The sequence below is a fragment of the Suricata suricatta genome, chromosome 5, assembly GCF_006229205.1.
Source record: "Suricata suricatta isolate VVHF042 chromosome 5, meerkat_22Aug2017_6uvM2_HiC, whole genome shotgun sequence".
In the NCBI taxonomy this organism is placed as follows: Eukaryota; Metazoa; Chordata; class Mammalia; order Carnivora; family Herpestidae; genus Suricata; species Suricata suricatta.
The window spans coordinates 127,911,643-127,935,151 of record NC_043704.1 but is presented as its reverse complement, the minus strand read 5'-3'; the positions used below and the strand labels follow the sequence as shown (position 1 = coordinate 127,935,151).

General features: G+C 43.4%; 1 protein-coding gene across 4 annotated transcripts in view; it reads right to left on the bottom strand.

Annotated features, from left to right (window-relative positions):
* The window catches only part of CPNE4 (copine 4), a 436,822-nt gene that overhangs the window by 410,437 nt on the left and 2,876 nt on the right, over window positions 1–23,509 (bottom strand). The window contains exon 2 of one of the 4 annotated variants that reach the window (XM_029940289.1): window positions 22,987–23,139. The exons of 2 other annotated variants lie outside the window; for them this stretch is intronic. In XM_029940289.1, coding sequence (XP_029796149.1) covers window positions 22,987–23,139 — 153 coding nt within the window. Of the gene's footprint in view, window positions 1–6,265; window positions 6,312–22,986; window positions 23,140–23,509 lie in introns of those variants that run through there. One more of the 4 variants, XM_029940291.1, reaches the window with a different exon arrangement.

Below are 23,509 nucleotides of genomic sequence, written 5' to 3'. Positions count from 1 at the left end.
TTACCAAGCACCTTGGTATTTTGAGGGAATTAGGGTTTGAGTTCAAAATGCTCAGGATGATCAGATCTGCTGCGTCTTTCCTTAGAGGGTTCTGTGACTCCAGTGAGTCCCATCACGGTGTTGGCCTTCCTTAACTATCATTATCCCTTTGCTCATATCAGGTATCAGGTCACACTTATGTCCAAGTGTCTATTATCAGAGGCTAGATGATCCGGTCAGGGAGAAAAGATTGTCAATACCTGATACTTATGCACATGGTACTGATGCCCTTGTGCATAGAGCCAGAGGGCCTCTGGTCTCTGTCTACTGTTCCAGTATTGAGAAGAATCAGGCCAGACATAGCCACACCTGCCTTTGGTCTGACACCTGTTTGACCTCTCACAACCAATACTTGCCTCAACACAACCCTGTCCTCACAGCAACGCTGGAGCTCTCTTCTCTCCAAGCCCCGTTTCCTGGGGCACGGTGTTCCCTGCTAACTTCAAAGGCACCCCTGGCAGGGGAGCACCACAGAGCATGAAGAGAACTGCTTAGCCAGCCACACAGACTGCCGCAAAAGGCCTTCAAATCAAAGAGTTCAAAGATGCCTTAGAAACCATCTAGCATAGTTTCTCCTAGCCGGTAAACCTGAAGCTCAGAAAGAGGAAAGGATCAGGTACTGCCGCTAGCCCATAGGGTGCCTTTGTGCAAATTAGAAAAGGCCCCCAACTGGATGGAGGCAGTCCTGAGCCAGGGTGGAAAAAAAAAGGCCTGACAAGTGGAAGTGGCCCAGATCTCAGGCTAAGATAGGCTTACTGTGCACCCAACAGTCCTGTGCAAAAGCTCTGAGAAGAGGTTTGCTCAGAATCAGAAAAATGTGTTGTGACAGAGCTGAGATCAGACTGACAACCTCTTACTAGAGATAGAGTCAGTTATAAATGGAAGATGAGGGGTTCCTGAACTCTCTGCTGTCTTTGCAAAGCGAGATTTATTCATCAGAAAGAATGGAATTCACAATCCATCTTCCTTGTGGCCCCTTTGATTAAAGAAAGGGGATCCGTAGACAACCTGCCATGGTGTGAGTTCCTTGAGGTTACTTCATATAGAGCTGGTGGCCCAGAAAAACCCAACACATTCAAAGGAGTGAGGGAGCTCCAGTAGCTGGGGAAGGGGAACCGAACCCCTCAGTTCAGAGTCAACACTTAAATATGCAAGGTAAAATCCTAAAGGACAGCTTTGTTTTGACATTGGAACAGTCAGCATGGCATTGCTACAAAAACAGGACATCACTTCACAGAAGCCCATTAAATTTCCTACCACTGGTGCATTTCATATCATTTCTGAGAAGAACATGGCATATTAATTAGGGGCAGCTTCAATTGGAATTAGATGAGTTATTATATACTACAGCTTAAGCAACATCAGTTTTCCTGAATGGGAACCAGTTGACGATCTCAACTTCCCAATACTGCCTTGGGAGGAATATGTCTCCCTCTTCCTTGGGTCTATTCTATAGGTCATAGGTCAGCAGACTTTTTCTATAAAGGGCCAGATAGCACATTTCTGAGGTCTTGTAGGCCATATAGTCTCTGCCACTGTCACACAAAAGCAGTCACAGATAATATGTAAATTCATAATTGTGGCTGTGCTCCAAAAAAGCCTTATTTATAAAAACTGGTGGTTAGTTAGAATGGGCTTATTTAGCCCCTACTCATTGACACGAGTTGTGAAAGCCACCAGGATGGGATGTTTCTGAACAAACAGAAATGAGAATCCAAGGTGGCAAGGGTGGGAACGCCTTCCTCTGATTCTACCCTTGATTGTCATGGAGCTGGGAAAAGATTTATTTTTATTTTTATTTATAACACTTGTTCATTGTTGAGAGACAGAGAGAAGCAGAGTATGAAGGGGAGAGGAGCAGAGAGAGAGGAAGACACAGAATCAGAAGCAGGCTCCAGGTTCTGAGCTGTCAGCACAGAGCCCAATGCAGGGTCCAAGCTCACAAACTGTGAGATCATGACCTGAGCCAAAGTCGGATGCCCAACTGGCAGAGCCACCCAGGCACCCCTGGGAAGAAGATTAAACAGAGAAAACTGGTATCATTCAGTAAGAGAAGGGACTTATCCAAAGCTTGGATACTTCATTCTAAGAATGCCCCAAATGCTAGTTCCCATGGCATCTGTCTGGGCATCATGAGATTAATAAATCAGTAGAAGATTCTGAAAACCAGATTGGCTTCCCCTCTACATTCTCCCAGGATACCCAAAGGGATACAACCACCAAATGGAAGGCCTCAGTAGCAGGAGCACAATTAAGAATTCATGTGTGCTGTATTTCTTTAGCCATTTACATGGGCTTATACCTCTACCACAAACCTAAACAAGAGTTCTCAGAGGCCTAAGATCTAGAAGCCATTCACATGACTACAGACTTTACCTCTGCTCCATCTTGCCAGACTGTGAGGAGGAGGGAGAGTGTACACCCCGCACTCCAGGCATAGCAACTCATCCTCACTAGACGGCAGAACACAAGACAAAATTCCTTCTTCATGAGTAAAAAATATTGTTTTCCTGATTATACCATAATCCCTCCAGGGCAGGGGCTGCCTTTTATTCTTCTCAGTATTATTACACCCTTTCCCAGAGTCCCCATAGGTAATAATTGCTAAGATTTAAGGATCAATTATTTTTTTCCAGGCATTATTCAGAGTGCTTTAAGGCCCTTCTCATTTAACAGCCTCACAACAACCGAAGAGATAGGGCCCACTATTTTATTACTCCATACTGATGAATAATGGAGCTGGAACACAAAAAGAATGAGTAACTTTCCCAAAATCATGCGGCTGCAAGTGATGGAGCCCAGATCTGAACCCAGTATCCCAGCTCAGAGCCAGTGCTCTTAACTTCTCTGTAATACTGCTTCCGATAATGCAACCAATATTGGTGATCAATAAATTCTGGGGGCCAATGACAGCAGTGACTCTAAGAAGTGGGAAGCAAAGAACAAAGTCTGAATTGAAGCTCAGCCAAATGGTGCATGACTGCCAGGAGATTCATTCCGCACCACCCTCTCCTGAGGTGAGCACCATTGCACTGTCTTGTCCCCTCTCAAAGGGGAGCAGAGTTCTAAGAGTGGTGGATGCTGCAAAAAGAGCTATCAGGAGGCCGGTCTGCAGCTCTGTAAAGAAAGCCCTGTTTCAAAAGCATTGTGCTGGAATGCCCTGGATATCTACCAAGAGCTAGAAATGACGCTCTCTGTGGGCACTCTCAGAACCTTCTTTCTCTAAGAGGACAGGGTAGAGAAAATGACCCTAAGGCAAACCTGCACTCATTCCGTCTCTCTCTCTGGGAGATCCTGCTCCTGGAGAACACAGGGGTCAGGCATTCTGAACTTCCCAGTGATTGGGGAGAAGGCTAGAGGTAGCTAAGGAGGAAAGAGGGGGCAGAGGCACTACCCTCACAGGGTCTAGAAATGATGGCTTTGATCATTAAACCACTTTGTTTTTCCTTCCTCAATACCCAGAGTATTTTGATTTTTCTTTCCTTTTTTTCTTAGAATGTTTTTGATTCAGAAGCTATTTTAATCTGTTTTTCTTGTCCAACATTGGCATTTGGGAGTAGGAAATGTAGTCTAATTACAGTTTTGATTATATCCCAGGCTATATAGGGAGGATCACACTTCATTTGTCTTTTAATATATTGTCTTTATGGATTCTGTCTTTCACAAAACAGTTACTTAATAGTTTCAAGCAATTGGATAGCTTTTAATTACCTTAGTATTCTATACCTCCAAAATCACTATATCACAGTATGAGAATATAGTGTGCAAGAACTCTAATAGCTTTTTTTTTAATCAAGACTATTTTTCAAATAGACCCTATATATCTTCATGGAAAACCTCTATATTCTTGAAAAATATATTATCCTCCATTTTTTAAATGTTTATTCAGAATTCTGTTAAATCATTCCTAATAAAATGTGGAACAAGACTATTTGAATTATTCTTCTAATCGAACAGTCAACTTACTTATCATTGCTTTCTTTGAAATCTAATATATTTTGAAAATAGGGTACAAAGATTCTGTGCATCAAACTATTTCCTAGAGTCAGAGAAGCTCTACTCAGATCCTAGTTTTTCTTTAATCTGCTAAAAAGCTGGTTCAAATCACTTTGGCCAAAATCCCTAGATATCTCTGAACCTGTTTCCCTTATTTATTACATGGAATTGAATAAAACATTTCAAAATTGCCTTCTGACAATGCCATTCTAGGATAGCGAGACTTCCACTTACCACCAGGCCACCTTGCCTCTTTCTTTCTCCTACAAGATAACCCTTTTAACCAGATTTCATCTGATGAAGGAAGTGAAGAAAAAAATAAAATAGACTCTAAAAATCACCATACTATCCTTGGAAGGAAGTCCTTTGTTTCAACTCCCCAGACACACACACAAACACACACACACATGTTAAATATATGATGTCTGAATGTGAGCTTTTCAATAATCAGTAGTAATGTACCAATGAGAACATATCTTTTTTGAGCAGCCAGCAAATATTCAGTAAAGGGATTATTTCCTTTACTTAAGGGCAAAAATCAAAAGGCCACAAGGCGAGGGGATTCCAGCCGCCCTGTATCTCCTGAGCAATATTGCCGATGAGGGTAAGCGGTTAAAAGGTTGGATGGAACAATCACAGAGAAATGCCAGCCTCAGCAGGAACAAATTTAGAATCTTTAACTTCCATGGCTAGACTATCACCACAATGTAACAGTCAGATTTCATTCAAGTCACTGCCAGGAAAGACCCAGACATGAGGCTAGGATCATGGCTCATCAGGCGCCAGAAAATAAAATATTCCTTCATGGATTAGATATTGAAAGTAAATAGCATGAATTAGTCTCAGCTCATAATGCATTTACTATAGAAACATCCAAGAACACTGGTTAAATGTACGTATCAAGGAGCAAGAAAAACAGGAGAGTTTCCTGATCTATAGTATTGAACAATGTAAAAGTTAAAACAATCTCTAAGATCCTTTTAACCCTGACTTGCTGCAATAAAAAAAAAAAAAAAAATCTAACAACATGCCATTTGGACTCTACCATATTGGACCAGCCACACCAGGAATTCCAACAGCGATCTTTGACTTCCTGCTTTCTGAAATCTCCAGCTTGTCAGACCATTAGCCCTAAGGTTAATGAGCCTTGGGGAGAGGGCTAGAGCCTTTGGCTCATCTACAAGCTGCCAATAATTAAAGACTAGGACTTCAACCACAACTGGGAAATGGGTTTCAATGCTCTCTCCAATTTCGACTTACATTCCATGTAGCTCTTCCCATGCAGCATAAGGTAATCTACTGATCAAGGCAGGGCCTGAGATAAACTGAATGATTCCCCTGAGCCCATTGCCAGCTGAAGAGAAGTGGAACCTGGGAGGAAATACAGAAACTAGAGAGGAAAAGGCAGTGCACTCGGGAAAGGAGAAGCAGAAGGAGCACCGAGAGAAAAACAACTTCCCCTGGAACTTTTCGTTGGAAAATGAAGGTGGGGGAAAAAAAGATGCTGCCTTGAGCTTTCACTCAAATCAGTCCCTATTTCTGGACTGAAATTTTCTCTCCTCTCCAAATACTAAAATCCCATTTGGAACCCCTGTTTGTTTTACTCCTCTATAAGACTTCCCCCAAACTCATCCATCTCATAAAAAAAAAACTCCATTCTCTGAACTCAAAATGTCTCTCGTTCCTCTCATCTAGCAATACTGCTCACACTGTCTTCCATCATCTTGCATTCCTGTTTTGTGACATCACAGAACTGGTACATTATTTTCAGGTTTCTCACGCACTCATGCCTTGATTCCTAAGTTTATACCCTTCTTGAAAGTGAGATGCATAATTATATATGTTCAATATCTGCCAGTGATTCAGGAAGACAAACAAATAAGAGTAGGGGAAAGGTAACAACATGGAACAAAAATGCCCGATGGGAGCATGAGGGTACATCTGCTGTGCCAGAGAGGGAATCAAAATTCCATGCAAACTAAGAACCAACAGCACCCAGGAGATACCTAGAAACGTCTGTTGATTTAAAGGAAGAATGTGAGGGAAGGAAGAATGGATGGAAGAGAAGGATGATAAAAGGGAAGAAAGTGAGGAGGGGAAAGAAAGAGGGAAGGACGGATGAGAGAAGAATGGAAGAAAGGAAGGATGGCAAGGAAAATGGAGAGAAAAAGAAGAAAAGGTGGGAGGAAGGGGGTAGAAAAAAGGAAAAGGGACAGGGGACAAGTCTTACCCTTGTACTTCTGGATCTTCCATTTTTATACTATACTCTTTCTTGTTCCAAAATATCTCTTGATGCCTTCCAGGGCACCCAGCACCTAGTCCCAACCTTGTTGGTGCACCTGCAGGAAGCTGTGTGTAAACCACCTCCAAGGCTGATTTGCTTCACTGGTCAGCACCTGCCATCCCCGGCAGGTTACAGTGCCACCGATCCTAGGAAGTCAGCCCCGGGAAGGCTGCATTCCATGGCCCAAGGCTGAGAGCTCTGGAGGATGTCTGGGCAGAAGGCTGAGGCACCACTGGCCTGCCACCAGGAGTTGCAGAGGGAGGTCTTCTCCTCTTATTTGTGCTACAGTATCACATGACACACTCAGTCCACTGGTTCCCTGGGCAGCCCATCAGGGAATCAGGGCTCCAAGGCTCCATGGGGTGGAGGGCAGGGCAGTGCTGCCGAGGACTCTCTTTGGCACACAGCCATGCCTTCCCCACTGCCAACCCCCTGAGGCGCTGCCATTGCGCCTCCTTCCAAGCACCCCTGAGGACCCAGGCCCTCAATTCAGACTGTGCTCCAAACAATACGGGAAGGGTGGATTCTAACTCTTGACAAAAGCACAGCTCTTTGTGGTAATCCCCAAAAAAGATCCCAGGCAGCTCTGGACTTTCCAAGATAATTTCCACCCCTACTGTTCCCTTTTCCCTTTAATAGAAATGCCACAACATTATAAATGTTCATGTACATACGTTTTTAAAAAGAAATTTGCTACGGAAAACACATCCATTGAAGAGGCAATGAAGGAGTTCTTGATGGGACAAGGAGAAGGTCTATGCCTCAGGGATGTTTGTACGCCCCTGAAATCAGAAGCCGACCTGACTGTACGAGTACATGTATTTGCTTTTCAGGTGAGAGAGTCCAATGCTTTCCACAGACTCTCCAAAGGAACTGTGACTCAAACAAGATTAAAATGATCACCCATATAAGGCAGGTTGTCGGGGGACTTATCAGTCAGGAAAAGAATGCTCAGTTACTTTGCCAAAGACAACTGAATTTCATGAAACTGCATTTCCTAGAATTAACCTATTTCACTAAGATGACAACTGGATTTTCTTTCCCTTCCACCTCGCATCTCAGAGGTGAACAGTTTGTGCCTGTCTGTACCCACCAGCCTATCTCTGCTGGTGATGGCAGAGGAAGGCCATTTAAACTTGTGACACTTCATCAAGCTCATGCCCACTGCCATCACGGCTCTAAATTAAAGCAAACCAATTCCAAATGAGCAAGCCTAGAAATGCTCTCCCTTCTGTCTGCCCAAACGCACTCTATAGAAATAAAATGAGCGGCTTTAGAGGAGGTTACAGGTTTAATGTATCACATCACTGTCTTGAAACGTAAAATATCACTGGAAGAATGACTAAGGATATATGTGAAATATTTAACTAAGCCCTAATATAGCACTCCGAGGACATGAGTGATTCGATTGCTTATAGAATAAAATGAAGCCGAGAAAAATCAGGGTGATGCACTTGAGCAAGCCCCGAAACACGAAATAATGAAAAAATCTGTTTTATCACTTTATTTTTAAAAAGCCGTTAGCAGACTCTGCAGCTGTTAATCACTGCTCACATATGGCATGGCTGTCACCTTTATGAATCATGTTTTATCTTGAAAAGATTGTCCTTTATTACCTTTCCTTTTGCACGTTCCTAAGGAGATGTGAAACAAGAAATAGGAAAGGCTCTGAGGTTCTCTGTGCAAGGATCAACATTTACAAATAAAGCAAGCAAGTAAGTATGTTAAAGTTTTAAATATGTCCAATTTTGTGAAGCTGAATATTAGCATCTTCATTTCCAAGCTGCAAAAAACAGTGCCTTCTCTTACTAAAAGGAACATCTACTCTAAGACTTTGCCTTGATTCCACATGAAATCTATGCCCTAGGTAGTGAGTAGGAGAAAACTCAGAGAGCTGTTGTTTTAGATGAAGGATTTAAATAAATCTGATTCAAAACAAAAAACATGGTATCGCATCGGTTTGTAACACAACACATCTGAAAAACAAACTTGATGAATTAAGGTAAATATACATTAATTGGGACCTAGAAAGATATGTATATAAAGGAATAAGGAACTTTTACAATCATATGTATATGATTTGTTCACTTACTTTCAAAACAGAATGATAAAGTCAATCAGTATGAAACTCGTGACTCAGGAAAATTTGCCTCAATGCTCTCGCTTGACACAATCCTGCCACTTTACTGAACTGCAACATTAGCCGTACTTCAACAGTTCAAAAAGCAATCACTCTGCTTCCAGTCCTAAGACTAATAGCTTTCAGAAGTTCTATGAATTAGATGCTCTCAGAAACTAACATCCTAGAAAGAAGCGGATTCTGCTCCTTAGCCAGTCTCCCATGCAACACCCATGGAGCTTTGGGGTAGCAGAGCAAGAAAGCAGCACAAACTGCAAGGTGCCCACTGGCAGCCTTGTCCAGTCCTCCTCCCCTCCTCTTTCTGAATGGGAGAAAGTGGTCTGGGTCCTGCACATGAAAGCCAAGAGCTTGTGAGCGGGCTTTCCCCTCCTCAGTCCCAGGGCTGCTCACAATCCCGCTTGCTCTCGGCTGTCCGACCAGCCAGTGAGTAAGTCACTTACCACAAAGGGAAGGAGGCAGGGCTGCTCCGTTGGTACCCAGTGGTCCAGATGCTGGAGCGCCCGGAAGGAAAACCTGGGTGCAGCCTAGGATCTGGATGCAGAAGCTGAGGCTCTGCTCGGATCCCAGCAAAGGCAGCATGTCACCCTCCCAAATGAGTGAATCAATAAATGATAACCTCATGGTCAAATCTGTGGAACTGAGCACATGGAAACCTTGGCTAGTTCCTCAGGAAGGTGACATTGGGAACTCCCATTCCTAAAGAGGAGCACAATGTATGGTTTTTTTTTAATATTTTATTTTTGATACAGAGTCAGAGCATGAGAGGGGAAGGGGCAGAGAGAAAGATGGAGACACAGAATCAGAAGCAGGCTCCAGGCTCTGAGCTGTCAGCATAGAGCCTGATGCGGGGCTTGAACCCACGAATGTGAGATCATGACAGCGCCCCCCACAATGTATGCTTTGAAGCAGAAGTTGGTGACCCAAATCACAACACAGAGCATGACCCCTTGTCCCAAGATGATGCATCTCTTATTTCCCCCTGAAGGTTGGAGGATGATAAACAACAGAAGATTACCATCATCTCTCCCTCCTCCACACTCCCTATCAAGTAATCAATCAATAGCTCTCTATCCCCCTGTCCATCAATTTGGAAACCAGGAGGAGTGTGATTTCCATCCATGATTTTGGTGCATGAGCAAAGGGATGTCTGGCATGTGCCCAAGATTACACTAAAAGCTGCTGAACATGAACAATATGTTCTTCAAGCCCATCTCTTTAAAACGACTCAGAACAAGTATTAAGCATGATTTTGATGCTCTCAACTGTTAAATCCCCATGTCTCTCTCCATGTAGGACACCCAATGACACTGTGACAGTGGACTGTTGTGCTTTTTTGACCCTGTGTAATAATTCCAGCTGATGCTAAATGAACATGACTGATGGTGGCTCAAGAGGCTATGGCTGCCACTTTGGCAGACTGGGGTGCAAGGCACCAAAAATGTCTTGCCTCCTTGCTCTCTCTAATATGTAAAACAGTCCTACAAGAAAGATCCTTAGATCCTTAGAGATCAAATCAGATACTTTGGTTTTATAAATGAGGAAATGGAACCTAGATCATAAAGTTGTTTTGTTTTGAGAGAGAGAGAGAGAACGCACGCACATGAGTGGAAGAGAGGAACAGAGGAAGAGGGGAAGAGAGAGAAAGAGAGAGAGAATGAGAATATCTCAAGCAGGCTCCACACCCAGCACAGAGCTGGACACAGAGCTCGATCCCACGACCCTGGGATCATGACCTGAGCCAAAATTAAGAGTCAGATGCTCAACTAAATGAACCACCCAGGCACTCCTGGAACCCAGATCATAAAGCATTCATCTAGAAACTCACAATCATTCACCCCACCAGCACCTACTGGGTACAAGATCTTCACAATGCTTGGCAAAAAATTCTATCATTTAGATATTTGGTCTATAGTCCATATTTCTGAATAATATCCCTTGGATTTTTTTAAGTCTATGTATGTTTCCTGTCTGGAGATAGGCAAACAGAAATATGTTCCAAGGATGGGAGCTGGCAAACTTTGTCTACAAAGAGCAAGATAGAAGGCTATGTGGGACACATTCTATGTCACAACTACTCGGTTCTGGCATTGTAGTATGAAAGTAACTACAGGCAATAACAGGTATGACTGTGTTCCAACTATTTAAAAAAAAAAAGTCTACATGCTGGATTTGACTCACAGGCTAATATCTGCCCTTAGTGGATCTCATTTGACAATGACCTATTAGGGCTGAAGATCTCAAGTTTGCCTTAATCAGGTCTTATTTAATCTCAAATCTCCCTTAGACTTAGAAGTTTAAAAGTATATGTAAAGGAAAAACCACAGAACAAGGAGTTTAGAGAATTAACCTTATAACCAGCTATTATAATTACCCATAAAAACCAACAGGTGTTGCTCACCTGAACCTATTGAGTCAGAATTTGGGAATTTGGGGCAAGAAGCTCATAACTTATAAACAGCATCAAAAAATTGGCTGAAAGGGTTCTCAGGAGACATTCCCTTACAGGACACACCACACAGACTCCCGTTTGATGGGAATGAAAAGAAGATGAGACCTACAGGTACACTATCCCATGCCCTAGACCCTCCTCCAAATGCTGCTTTCCAGACAAAGAATTCCTTTACAAAGTTATAACTGCCAAGCAGAATGTGCCCTGTACACAGAAATGGGGTGTAGAGGAACCCGTGCCGCATCCGGTCAACTCACAGAAGTGCCTCACGTCAAATTTCAGCTTTTCAGGAAGATAACAAATGATCACCTAGGATCACGATTTTTTTGTTTGTTTGTTGTGGCTGTGGGGTGTGCCTCTGTGACACCAAACATCTGGATAAGCCTTTTTAAAGTTTCTCTGTGAACCAGTGATCCAGATGTTTGCTGTCAAAAAGACCAAACAATCAAAGGACTGGAAGACACCGGCTTTCCAGCCTCTCATCCAAGGATCTGCTGCATCTAAATCACCGCCCTAACTCTGCTGCAGAATCCCCCTTAGTTCACTGGTTTCTTTAAAAAATAAAAGGAGATTTGAATCCATTGATCATCGGTTGGGAACCACACTGAGTTATGTCAGCTCTGATTTGGGTGATTTCACTCAGTAAAACTTAACGATGCTGTAAAGCATTAAGAGTCAGCCAGGGCATCAGTGTCTGAACAACCACGGACCATTACACCCCAAAGAAAGTATCTACTAGCGCTTCTCTTTCCCCTTAGATAATGAATAAAAATGATGGAAAAGGGCAGAGTTTCAGTCATTACCCCACAATTAAACACAACTCGACTGCCAACATTACACAAAAAAGCCCTGGCGCTGGAATCTAATCTTTCATCGCTTCCTCCCACTGTGACGAGTTAGCAGGAGTGAGCCCTCAGCTTGCTTTCTTGGGCTTTGGTTGCATGTGCCCTGAGGAATCCTGAAGCCAATACAGGTCACACACATTCACAGACTGTATCTTTCTAAATGCCGTTGGCTGGGACAGAGATCCTTGATGAATAATAAAGCCACCACATCTCAGTTTGTTCTGGGATAGACAGTTTGACTGTTGCTTCTCCTCATCGTAAATGCACATACACAAACATACTGACACACATAAAAATGTCAGAAAGAAATTCCAAAGCAGGTTGGCCTCTTCTTTAGGAAGTTGCCATCACTAGAAATACAGGCTAAGCCTTAAGAGAGGCTCCCATATTTTAAAAAATAAAAGTTTAGGAGGAGATGTGAGGAGTCTCATCTTGGCTAGCTACAAAAGTCATCAAAACAAATTAGGATTGAGGATCTAGGAAAAATGGCACTATTTGCAGCATGGTCTAGTATAGCTGTTCTCAAAAGGTGAATGCCTTTAATCTCCAATACGGTTCATGTGGATAGATGTAACCGAAACAAACAAAAGCCCTTTGGGGGTTTTTAATAATTTTTGAGAGTGTAAAGGAGCCCTGAAACCAAAGAATCAAAGAACCTCTGGTTTGGTGCAAAGAGTACACATTTTAAAGTAAAATGATTTTCAAGTTTGTTATATGCCCTCTGTCTCCCATTGCTGTGTACTCTTAGTCAAGTTACCCAGCCTCTCTGGTCTTCTATATTCTATGGATCAGACTAGTCACCCTTAAAATTATCTGCTCAAAAAAGTTTCCCTGCTGAAACATAATATCCAGAAAGTCAGAATTATGTCTGTATGTTCACCCCAGATCTCCAGAGCCTAGTATGATACAAACATGGTGGGGTATCAATAAGGAATTATGAATTGATTGGCTGGACAGTTGTGAGGATTAAATAGGCTAATATGCATAAAGCGCCTGCTGAGGTACCTGACACATGGCAAATGTCATAGTTGCTCAGTAAATGTCAGATCCCTTTCTTCACCACTAATGTTGTTCTTAGTTGTGCCACACAGGATAGAAAAGTGCAGTTTGTCTAAATAAAGGGAATATTTAAGACTTGGTTCTCAAAGTGTGGTCCCTAAGCCAGCAACATCAACATGACCTGGGAAGCTGTCTTGGTTCCAATACTAGACCCAATCAACTGGAACCTGGTGGGGGCCAGAAAACACCTATCTGTGCTGTAACAAGTTTTCCAGGAGATTCTGATTCGTCTTCAAGTGTGAAAACCTTGGCTTTCAGACATGCATTGGGTCTGTCTGAAAAGAGTATTTTATGCTAGCAGCATATTGGACTTTGATAGCAGAGAATACCCAATATGTTGTCTATTGCTTGCTGTCTACAATCCTTTTTGAACAAAGGTGGAAGATACATAAAGTCAAATGCAATAAACGTCTGTTGCCGGACCTCGCAGGGCAGAGTGATTGATTTTGTATTCTAGCTGTGTATCTGGGGACCAGTGCTAAACACACTTTGCATCTGAAATAAAGCTGGAACCAGCAGGAACAGAGGAAGTTTTATCTCAGAGAAACCCCAGCATACCCCTTGAGTCATCTTTGTGTCTAGGCATAAAATTGGTGGGTGGGAACAGAGAAGGGGGAAGGGAGTAAGGTAAGTGGCTATGTCAGCAGCTGTGGAAAGCATACATTTCATTGCCGATTTCTATCCTACTTTCATAAACACACTCCTACTTTTCACAACCCCCTTGCAATATAGCAAAAACACTACCATTAGGGTAATGACTCATAAGCTCTAAATTTTGAGGGGTGCCACCAGCCAGCACTAGTTACAATTTGAACAATTTCCACGTGCCTGCAATCCGACGGGCACTTGGAATGCCACAGATGTGCACTCTATCTTTGAAGGCTCACAGTTATCCTAGGGCATAGGCACTATCATTACTCATTTCACATCTGTGGAAACAGAATTTCAAGAGATTAAGCAGAGCTAGGATTCAAACCCAGGAATGCCTGGCTAAAAATTTTGCTTTTCACTAATAATTCTACCTACCTATATGCAGCACAAAGTGTAGCCTTGTAAATATAACAGAGCACATTTTAGGTAGTGGCTATGTATGATTTAATGAGTGAAATAAAACTCATACGGGGGGCCTGGGTGGCTCACTCAGTTAAGCGTCCAACTTCAGCCCAGGTCATGATCTTACAGTTTGTGAGTTTGAGCCCCACACGGGGCTCTGTGCTGACAGCTTGGAGTCTGGAGCCTACTTTGGATTCTGTGTTTCGTGTTCTTTCTGCCCCTCCCCTGCTTGCACTCTGTTTCTCTCTCTTAAAAATAAATAAGCATTAAAAATTGTTTAAATAAAATAACTAAATAAAACTAAAAATAATCCTCAAAATAAATCCCATAAGTTGTTCAAGTGCAACATAAACTGTATTACATATATGATGCTTATAGTAACATATCTGTACAACCTCAAGCAATTTAGATTACACAATATAGAATGACCAAAATTTAAGAATTTTTCTAATTAAAAAAATTTTTTAATGTTTTTATTTATTTTTGAGACAGAGAGAGATGGAGTATGAGTGGGTGAGGGGCAGAGAGAGACAGAGACACAGAATCCAAAGCAAGCTTTAGGCTCCAAGCTGTCAGCACAGAGCTCGATGCAGGGCTCAAACCTACAATCTGTAAGATCATGACCTGAGCAGAAGTTGGACACTTAACCAACTGAACCACTCGGGGTCCCCAAGAGTATTTTTAATAAATGAGAGTGGCTGTAGAATTGATTTTGAGCAAATTCAATGTGCAATATAACCACACACAAACTTGGCCTGAATGCAGAATACTTGCTAAGGGGACAGGCATGCACACAGAGTGACAGAGAGAGTTACCTGTGTACCAGAAGGTTCTAGGTACTCTGGAGTTATCATAATAAGTGCACTACAGGGGCGCCTGGGTGGCTCGGTTGGTTAAGCATCCAACTTCAGCTCAGGTCTTGATCTCACGGTTTGTGGGTTCAAGCCCTGCGTTGGGCTCTGTTCTGACAGCTCAGAGCCTGGAGCCTGCTTCAGATTCTGTGTCTCCCTTTCTCTCTGTGCTCTCCCTCCTCATGCTTTGTTTCTCTCTGTCTCAACAATAAATAAAAACATAAAAAATTTTAAAAAAGAAAGAAGTGCACTACACAGTGCTACCCCGAAAAACTTGAAATATGCCAGGCGAGTGGGTACAGCCGGGCCATCAGGGAATGTGAAAAAGAGGATGTGAGCCTTCCTGAGAGAAGCAGCTGTGGAAAGACAGATAAGAAACAAAGATCGTATGAAACATGAAGTTGAAAAAAACACCCAGCTTTGGAATTGGGAGTGGGAACACCCTAGGTTTGAGTCTCCCTCCATTGCCAGTGCTTTGGCACTGACCCATTTATAAAATGGGACTCATAATATATAACCCACAGAATACTCATTTATAGTGATTATATAGGTGTTTATGTTTACACAGTGGAATAATTTTACTTATTATGCAAGATAAATGTCTATTGTCTGAAATAAATTAAAATCACTTTGGAAAAAGTACTGTATTCTCCTTTAAATCTTCTCTGGGAAGAACAGAGAGAAGGAATGGAAGACCAAGAAAAACTAACACTTAGTACATACCTATGATGAATGTCCCGTGCTACCTTATATAGCTTTATGCCCAAGGAAATAAGACTCAAAGAGATTGAGTAATTTTCCCAAAGCCAAACAGCTACTGAGTGGCAAAGTCAGAATTTGAACCAAGTCTGCTTACCTTCAAAGCTTAAGCCCATATCATAACAAAACTCAGCAAATATTTGTCTTTACCAAAGTGCATTGGAACCTAGTGATTTCTTGGCAGACTCCTCAATAAGAGTGAGGAAGAAGGAAATAACAACGCTCGTGTAGTCAACCAAAATGTTTTGAGCAATGGCTAGATGCCTGGTCCTGTTTGGGGTACAGCCATGAACAAGACAGGGGGATCCTGCTCTCTCATGAAGCACGAAGTAGAGAGGAAGAATGAGTGTAAGTGTAACGTGGGCCCAGACAAGAGGTGCAGAAGCCTCTGTCTTGCCCCAACTCAACCTCCACACAGCCTGTGTAAGTGATTTCACCTTGCTGGGCCTCTGTTTCCTTATCTGAAAAATGGGAAAGGGCCTAATTTTATAGGATTATCCAGCTCTTACATTCTTTTTTTTTTTTTAATGTTTATTTATTCTTGAGAGAGAGACAGAGACAGAGCAGGAGCCAGGGAGGGGCAGATCAAGAGAAGGACACAGAACCTGAAGGAGGCTCCAGGCCCTGAGCCATCAGCACAGAGCCCAATGCAGAGCCCAAACTCACAAGCGTGAGATCATGACCCGAGCTGAAGTTGGACACGCAAATGACTGAGCCACCCAGGCACCCCCCAGGTCTTACATTCTTTGATTCCATAAGAAGTATATCCTTTCCTGCCTCTATAAAATTCGATCAGGCCATGAGCTGTAATTTAATATTCTTAGCTGTTCACCCTGCTCCTCCTGTACCAAACCAACTATTTCTACTATTTTCCTCTTATCAAGACTTTCCTCCAATATGACTCACAATCAGTGAAGTCACAGATCTCCAACCATAGACTCCAGGAGCTTGGAGATCTACCTAGCAGATAAAATAGACACACATGGCCCAACGTGCCCATCCCTGGTTTCATATCAACAAGATCTCATATATAAACCTCCTTCACTTTTCCATTTTGTCACTGAAATTTTTGTCTCTAAGTTACTTGTTAAAATAACTGTATAAAATATAACAAAGACATCAAATCAGGTTCTCCATATCCCCGGGGTCTTCAAATAACTTTAAAGCTTTTCTGTCACTTTAAGGATAATGATAAAACATTTCTTTCAACCATTCTACTGCCAGCATTATTTTTCTTTTTATTGATATTTATATTTAACACATCTTTCAATATTTTAAAAACAGAATCCTTATTTAGATTATTCTAGACCCATCATTGAGTGATGAGTTTCTTGTTGCTGTTATACTTCTACTCAGTTTCCTTTAAAAATCATCTTCCTGTTTAAATGGATTAAGTCTATTATATAGTCATTTATCCTATGATATAGATGAGGTAAAAATACACAGGGCAGTGGTATGAGCTGACTGGATTTAAGAAACTCTGTTAAACATATACATAAACCTAAGTTCACACTGAGTGAGGTCCCCCCTCCCCCAACCCTGATCCTTCCTCTCCCTCAGAATCACCTTCCAGACCAGGTTTCTTGATAGCCAGGGAGAAGAAAAAACACCTGAGTGTAAAGGACTTGAGGGACCACTCCCCAGGTTCTCTGAGACGAAGTGAATGACTCTCTTATCCTTTAACCCACATCATTTGTTCATCTCTCTCCCTACACTTAACCTCCCCAGGTTTTAATGTCTGTTCTCACACACCTGACTAGCCCTCGAGCCTACCACTTTAAAAGATGTGAACATCACAATTATTCCCATGCCTAACATAGGTTTGGGCATAAAGGATGTTATCATTATTATTCAACAGATGGATAAATGAGACCCATCCGCTGAGGGTGTGGGGGTGTGGAGACAGGAGAAGGAAGCTCAGCTACAAAAGGAAAGGATGAAGTTTTTGGAGACCTCTTAAAAGAAGGGACACAGGAACTAGCATTTGCCTGCTGGCTAAAATACCAGACACTTTTAAACATTCCACCATTCACAACCACCACTAGTCCCATTTGCAGATGCTAACACTCATGCAGGTGAAGTAATTTACTCTGCGTGCAGCTTGAAAACTACAAGCCCCAAATTTAAACGAGGTTTTTCTGAACCCAGAGTTGTTCTACTGGCAAAAGGTCCCAGTGTCAGGAAACAGAAGGCAGTAAGACTCCAGACAGCCAGTCAGGCTGAATCCAAAGAGCCTGCGTGCTTTCCAACCACTGGGCCACCCAAGCAGGCACTGTCAGTGCCCTACTGGATTCTGAAGGCAAAATCCTTTGTCTTCTCCCTGCAGTGAGGCAACTTGGACTGGAGAGTGAGTGGCACGGGGAAAACCAATATTTTATACCTCAGCACATCTCTGGGGTTCAGTCAAACCCCATCCCTGAGCCTAAAAGCCGGGTTCATGGTCCCAGGAGGTGGGCTCTGCCGGTGCTCCGGCGCCCTCTAGCGTCCGTCTACTCTAATGCCAACTGTCTCCAGCCCTTCCCCCTCGCCTCAATAGGTCCCGGGGGCTGCCTTCACCTTGGACCCCTGCTAGCCTAATTTTGTTCCTCCTCTACCTCAAAGCTCAATAAATTGACCTGCAGAGGTTTGGAATCTCTTGGATAAGGAAGGTCTTTTAGTCAATACACCTTAAACCTGAGAAGGTTTCTAGGCTTAACCGGAAATACTGTGTTTTTCTCCTGATATTTCCAACGAGAACCGTTTCTAGTTTTTCAATAAGAGGTACAAAGTTAGAAATATTATGTTCTGAGCCAATGATAGAAAAACATTTTAGAATGTGTTCTTCTTGAATGGACCTTTAATTTAAAACAGAAAAAAAAAAAACCCTCCCCGTGAGTTCTTGGAACTGTAAACTCATAAAATCTCTACTTTATTGATTCAATTATGACATTTAAAGTAGAAAACTAAGACTATGCATGAACAATTCTTCACAAAACATGTACACTAACAGAGATGGCTGCAGACAATGATTCTGTACAAATTTAATCACATCTATTGGGTAAATATTGCACTGGCTCCGAGAGAGAGCAAAGTAGTAAGTTCCAAGCCTGCTCTTCCAAACACTACAACGGAGGTGGGAGCCTCCCCGCCTCCACCATCCCCAACTCAGTAAAGATTATCAGTGCGCATGGGACCAGACACTGGAGCCACTACAGTCATTATCTCTAGGGAACTTGACTCTATATAAAGAGAAAGGAATAATCAGGAGGGTTGTTGAGTGAGTCCCCTGATCGTAAACAAGTCACCTTTCTGAGGTTTAGTTTCTATATCTGTCAGATTAAATAGTTAGAGTCAACAGACTATTTCCAAGCCCTCTTCCAGTCATATGACTCTCTTCTGAGAGTCATAGATTCAAAGAGAACCAGTTGCTGTCCACAGTTGAAAAATGAGCCCACCACCCAAAGGCCAACTCTCATTGGGCACCCCCACCCCTCAGAGCACTAAAGTCACAGGACTAGAATGAACCTTCTCAAATAAGTCTTCTTTACCACTTTCTTCCACTTTTCAACACTTGCCTTCAGGCCTTCAATATTTACTGATCTAAATGCTAGTGGTTCTCAAGAGACTCCAAAAAATACAACAAAGAAAGGATTTTCTGGGATTTGCCAACTTAGAAAAAACATATACTATATGTCATATATATTTAGTAAGTCATAGTCTAAGCAGAAACCTCCCACATGAGATTTCTAGTACAGAAAAGACTAAAAGTATATGTAAGCACTATGACGTTTTTATTAGGCAGACACAAGTGTTAGTGGATATCCCCTGATTAAATTTAGTGCTAACTGAGGCCTGACTACACACTGTCTACTTGCAATATCATACAGAAGACAGCACATTATGCCTAATCCATTTATTGAGCTTGACTTCAGACTTACCACCAACCTCCATATAAACACTTCATCCAAAGAATGGATTTGAAACTCCAACCCACTTATTTTAATAACATGCTTCCCTCAAAAGAAAAAACATTATAGAATTTTTAGGACATCCTAAAAAAAAACCCTTAAAGTCCTGTAATCTGTTATTTACTATCTACACTCAGTTAGGAGAAAGGCAGAGTCAAATGCAGCTCTATTATTATATGCTGGAAGGTCAGTTCTAATGACCTAGGATAGTATTGAACCATGTGACATTTTTATTTTAAATGCATTTTACATTTCCTGTCTTGATATTTTGTGACTCTAGTGTACTGACTACCGTTGCCAAGGCAATATGACTCTGGGTGACCAGACAGATCCAAAGGGGTTTTTGTTTTGTTTTAAAATATTAACAAGACAAAAATGGAAAGATCAAATACAGAGAACAAATTTAACCTTTTTCTTCTTCAAAATGCATGAAATACAGATCTTCTGGCCATATCTCTGATTAAAAATACAAAGACTCATGAGATTTTCCCAATTAGTGTAGAGCCTCTTTCCCAATCTAGCAAGTTGATGGATCAAAGTACTCTTCTCACTCTTTGTTCTGGATTCAGATCCCTGTGAAAGTGTGGAGCATTAATGACACACACATTGACTGTTCACCTCCAACATGTTTACCTCCAAATGGAAAAGTACTTTATGTGAATAAAGGTGGCCATAATGATCCAGAGTGTTATACTTCAGGAAAAAAGGCTTGATGCAAACCATATGAAAACATTCAGTTGGGTTACAAAAGATTCAAACACAGATGAGAATAAAGATACCACTCTTAACCCACTTTTTTCTCTGTGGTTATTTTTTATAGTCAACATATCTTAAGGTTTTTAGTCATGGAGGACTCAAATCATCTGATGATAGGAAGAACCAAAGCTTCTATTTTTTTTTTGAATACTACATAAAATTTTTCTGGTAACAGATAACACCTTTGCTTTCTACTAAATGGAATGAGGTATGTTTAATCAGAAATCCACAGGCAGATCAAGAAACACTTTAATACAAAGATACCTTTTAATTAAAACCTCTAAAAGCAAGATCCCCCTAAATAAAGTCAATAACTCAAGCAAAATGCCACGTTGCTCCCAAAGACCTAGAGATAAACAGGAAGTCTTTTAAGTACAATTAAAATACAGTGCACAAACCTCAGAGCTACTCTTTTTAAAGAAACACTTAGAGGCTCTAGTAAAGTGATTGTCTCGTGCTGGAAAACTCACTGGACCCCTTCTGTGCCTGTTTCCAATAAATTCCACCGGGAGTGTCTGGAAGATTAAAAATGAGGCTGACCACTCACAGGAAAGGTACAGGTTTGAGGGCCATGAGCGTTTTCCCATGGTAATACATGTGCAGACCTCTAATTCCATTAGGCAAGCTCTTCTCACCCACCAATTCAAAACTGCCTAGGGTTCAGCATCCAATCCTGCTATGACTGATACTTCCTTTATGTAATGCTCGGGGGAAACCCCCTAGCTTTGACGTGGTTTGAGTCTGACCTGGTGAAGCTGTGCGAATCTTCCCATAGATTCTGGCCTTCATTAGTACGCACATTAGCACAGGTGTCCTATCTGTATTTGCCAGCCCTCCTATTTTTATCCACTTCCCTACATGTGAGTACCTTTGACCCACTCTGAACTCAGACCCCTGACCTGCTAGAGCAACTCTGCCAGTCTTTCTTTAAAATAGCCAGACCAATACAACGAATTTAACCTGGGAACGGCAGCTTAGTAAAGGAAATGAAAACATCAGAAGTTATCTAATCACAGCAATAGCCCTCCTGAGCTCTGTCTTATCTGCTAAGTAATAAAAAAGAAATGAGACCTTCCTAAACTTGAAGGGCATCAAATAAAATAAGGAAAATTCTTGCTTGCCTCTGGCTTTTGGGGGGGATGTCCTATGCAGTTTAACTGGTGTATACTAACTACAAAACACTGCCATGCATTCAAAACACCTATGGCCCAAGAGAGTTGATTTTTCTGGGGGGAGGGGTTGTTTTGCCCTAAAGCCCTCCTCCCAAAAAACCCACACAAACATCTTTAAGAATAGGGGTTAAGAGGGCAGTCGTAGGAAGGGATGGAGAGAAAAAAACACTTCATTTGAAGTGAAGATAGTTTTTACAGAAGACTAAGCTTTGGTCTCAGTTTAAGGACACTTTAAACACCCTGGACAGCTCAAAAATGCTGTTGAGGAAAATGAAAACCACGTGAGCCAAGAACAATCAAGAGCAGTGCTTTAAAAATCCCTGGCAAAGCAACAAGAAAAAAAACAAGAGGACGAAAGGTTGGTTTTGCATAGTTTTGAACACCGTTGCAATGGAACGGAGGTATCTCCTCCCAAAAGGCACTAAAATCCTACAGCATCAGTGGGTCCGTGTGAGGGGGTGGGGGGTGGGTGTTCTCTCCAGGTACTTCTCTCGAAAAGTTTCCCAGGACACCCACTCCTCCCTACCCCACCCACCCTCACTACTCTGCTCATCTTTCTTCCCTCCGCCTCCTGAACCCCCAAGACATGCATTTCCTAAACTCGTGCACCAGGGCCCGTCGCTGCAGTCCGTGATGTCTCCAGGAGCTTCGCAAGTTCTGGGACTGGAAGCCAGTCTTGCAACGACCTCGGGGTTGGGGGGGGCCGGGGGGACGGCCGGATCTGAGGAGCAGGATGGGGACTGGAGCCTGAAAGCCCACTCTCTTCCCTCAAGAGGAAGGAGGAGTGCGTCTTCCCAAGAGTATTTCTCAGGGTTCAGCCAGGTCCCCACTGGATGGTCAACACCCACTTGACTTGGCGCGGACCGCCTCCGGATTGTCTCCCTGGATTCCGCCCTAACAATCCACGGGCTTCTGTGATACACAGGGCGTCCCGGTCTCTACAAACGGCCAGCGCTTCGGTAGTCCTTTCAGTCCCACCCCTAGCCCCCCCCCCCCTCCCCCCCCCCCCCCCCCCCCCCCGCTACTTTATCAAACAGAAGAAGGAGCGCGGAGGGACTTGGCAGAATCAGGGACCTGCAAGCCTACTGATTAGTTTGAAGCGGGAGAGCCTCGACCACAATTACATATTATTGGGACCTGGGACCTACTGTGAGGGGGCTGGGGGCGGAGGTTGAGAGGCTAAATCCGGCAGCAGCTAGGTCAAGCCACTGGCCCCGGACCCAATTTCCCACAGCTCTCTGACGGTCAGAGGGCAAGCTGCAACTTCAGCCAGGACTCTGCCCCCGCGCCTCTCCCCGACTTCTAAAACGGCAATGCCCTCCCCGCTCCAGGACTTCCAGGACCGGCTCCCCCGGGTGCGCTGCGGTCCCCTCCGCAGGCTCGCTCCCCGCCCCGCGCGCCCCACCCCACCCGGCGAGTCGGGCGCACGGCGGAAGGGGAGATGCGACGGGTGAAAGTTCCCCTGGATAAAAGACGGCTCGCGCTGCTCCTTAAAACAACAGCAGTGGTAAACAAGCCAGTCTGGGCGAAAGCCGGCGCACCTCAAAAGTTGGTCTTGCTACGCAGCAGCCCCGAAGGACTTTGCCTTCCTATAGCGCCCCAAGAACACAGGAATGCAGAGTTGGTATCTACTTACCTGGAGGTGCCAACCTCGAAGAGTAGGAAGAGAATCGAGTCCGGGACGAGGTGGGTCCCACCCCTAGGTTGCAGAAACCGGCTCCGGAGTGGAGGTGGTTGGTGGTGTAGTTGGTGGTGGTGTGAGGAGAGTCGGCCGCCCCCCCTCCTTGTCCTGTGAGGCCAGGTTAGCAACAGCGGACGGAAGAGATGTTGAGAAAGGAGTTTGGTCTCTCCGGAAACCCCGACTCCATCCTTGGAGATGGGGGCTGGGGACTGGGTGAGAAGGTTGGGGGTGGAGGCTGAGCTCCCAGTTAACTCAGAGAGTGGAGCGGAAGGTACGGGAGAAGCGGGAGGGAACAGAGAGGAGACCGGAGGAAGGAAGGGAGGAAGAGACGGGGACGCGAGGGTGGCGGGGAGATGGCAGCTTCTCAGAGAGATTTCCACCTTCTGACGAAACCCATGCGCCCGGCAACCGGCGAGATACTAGTTGGGAAACCTCGGCGCGAGCGCCCCCTGGGGGGTTCCGGCGGAGGCGAGCCCTG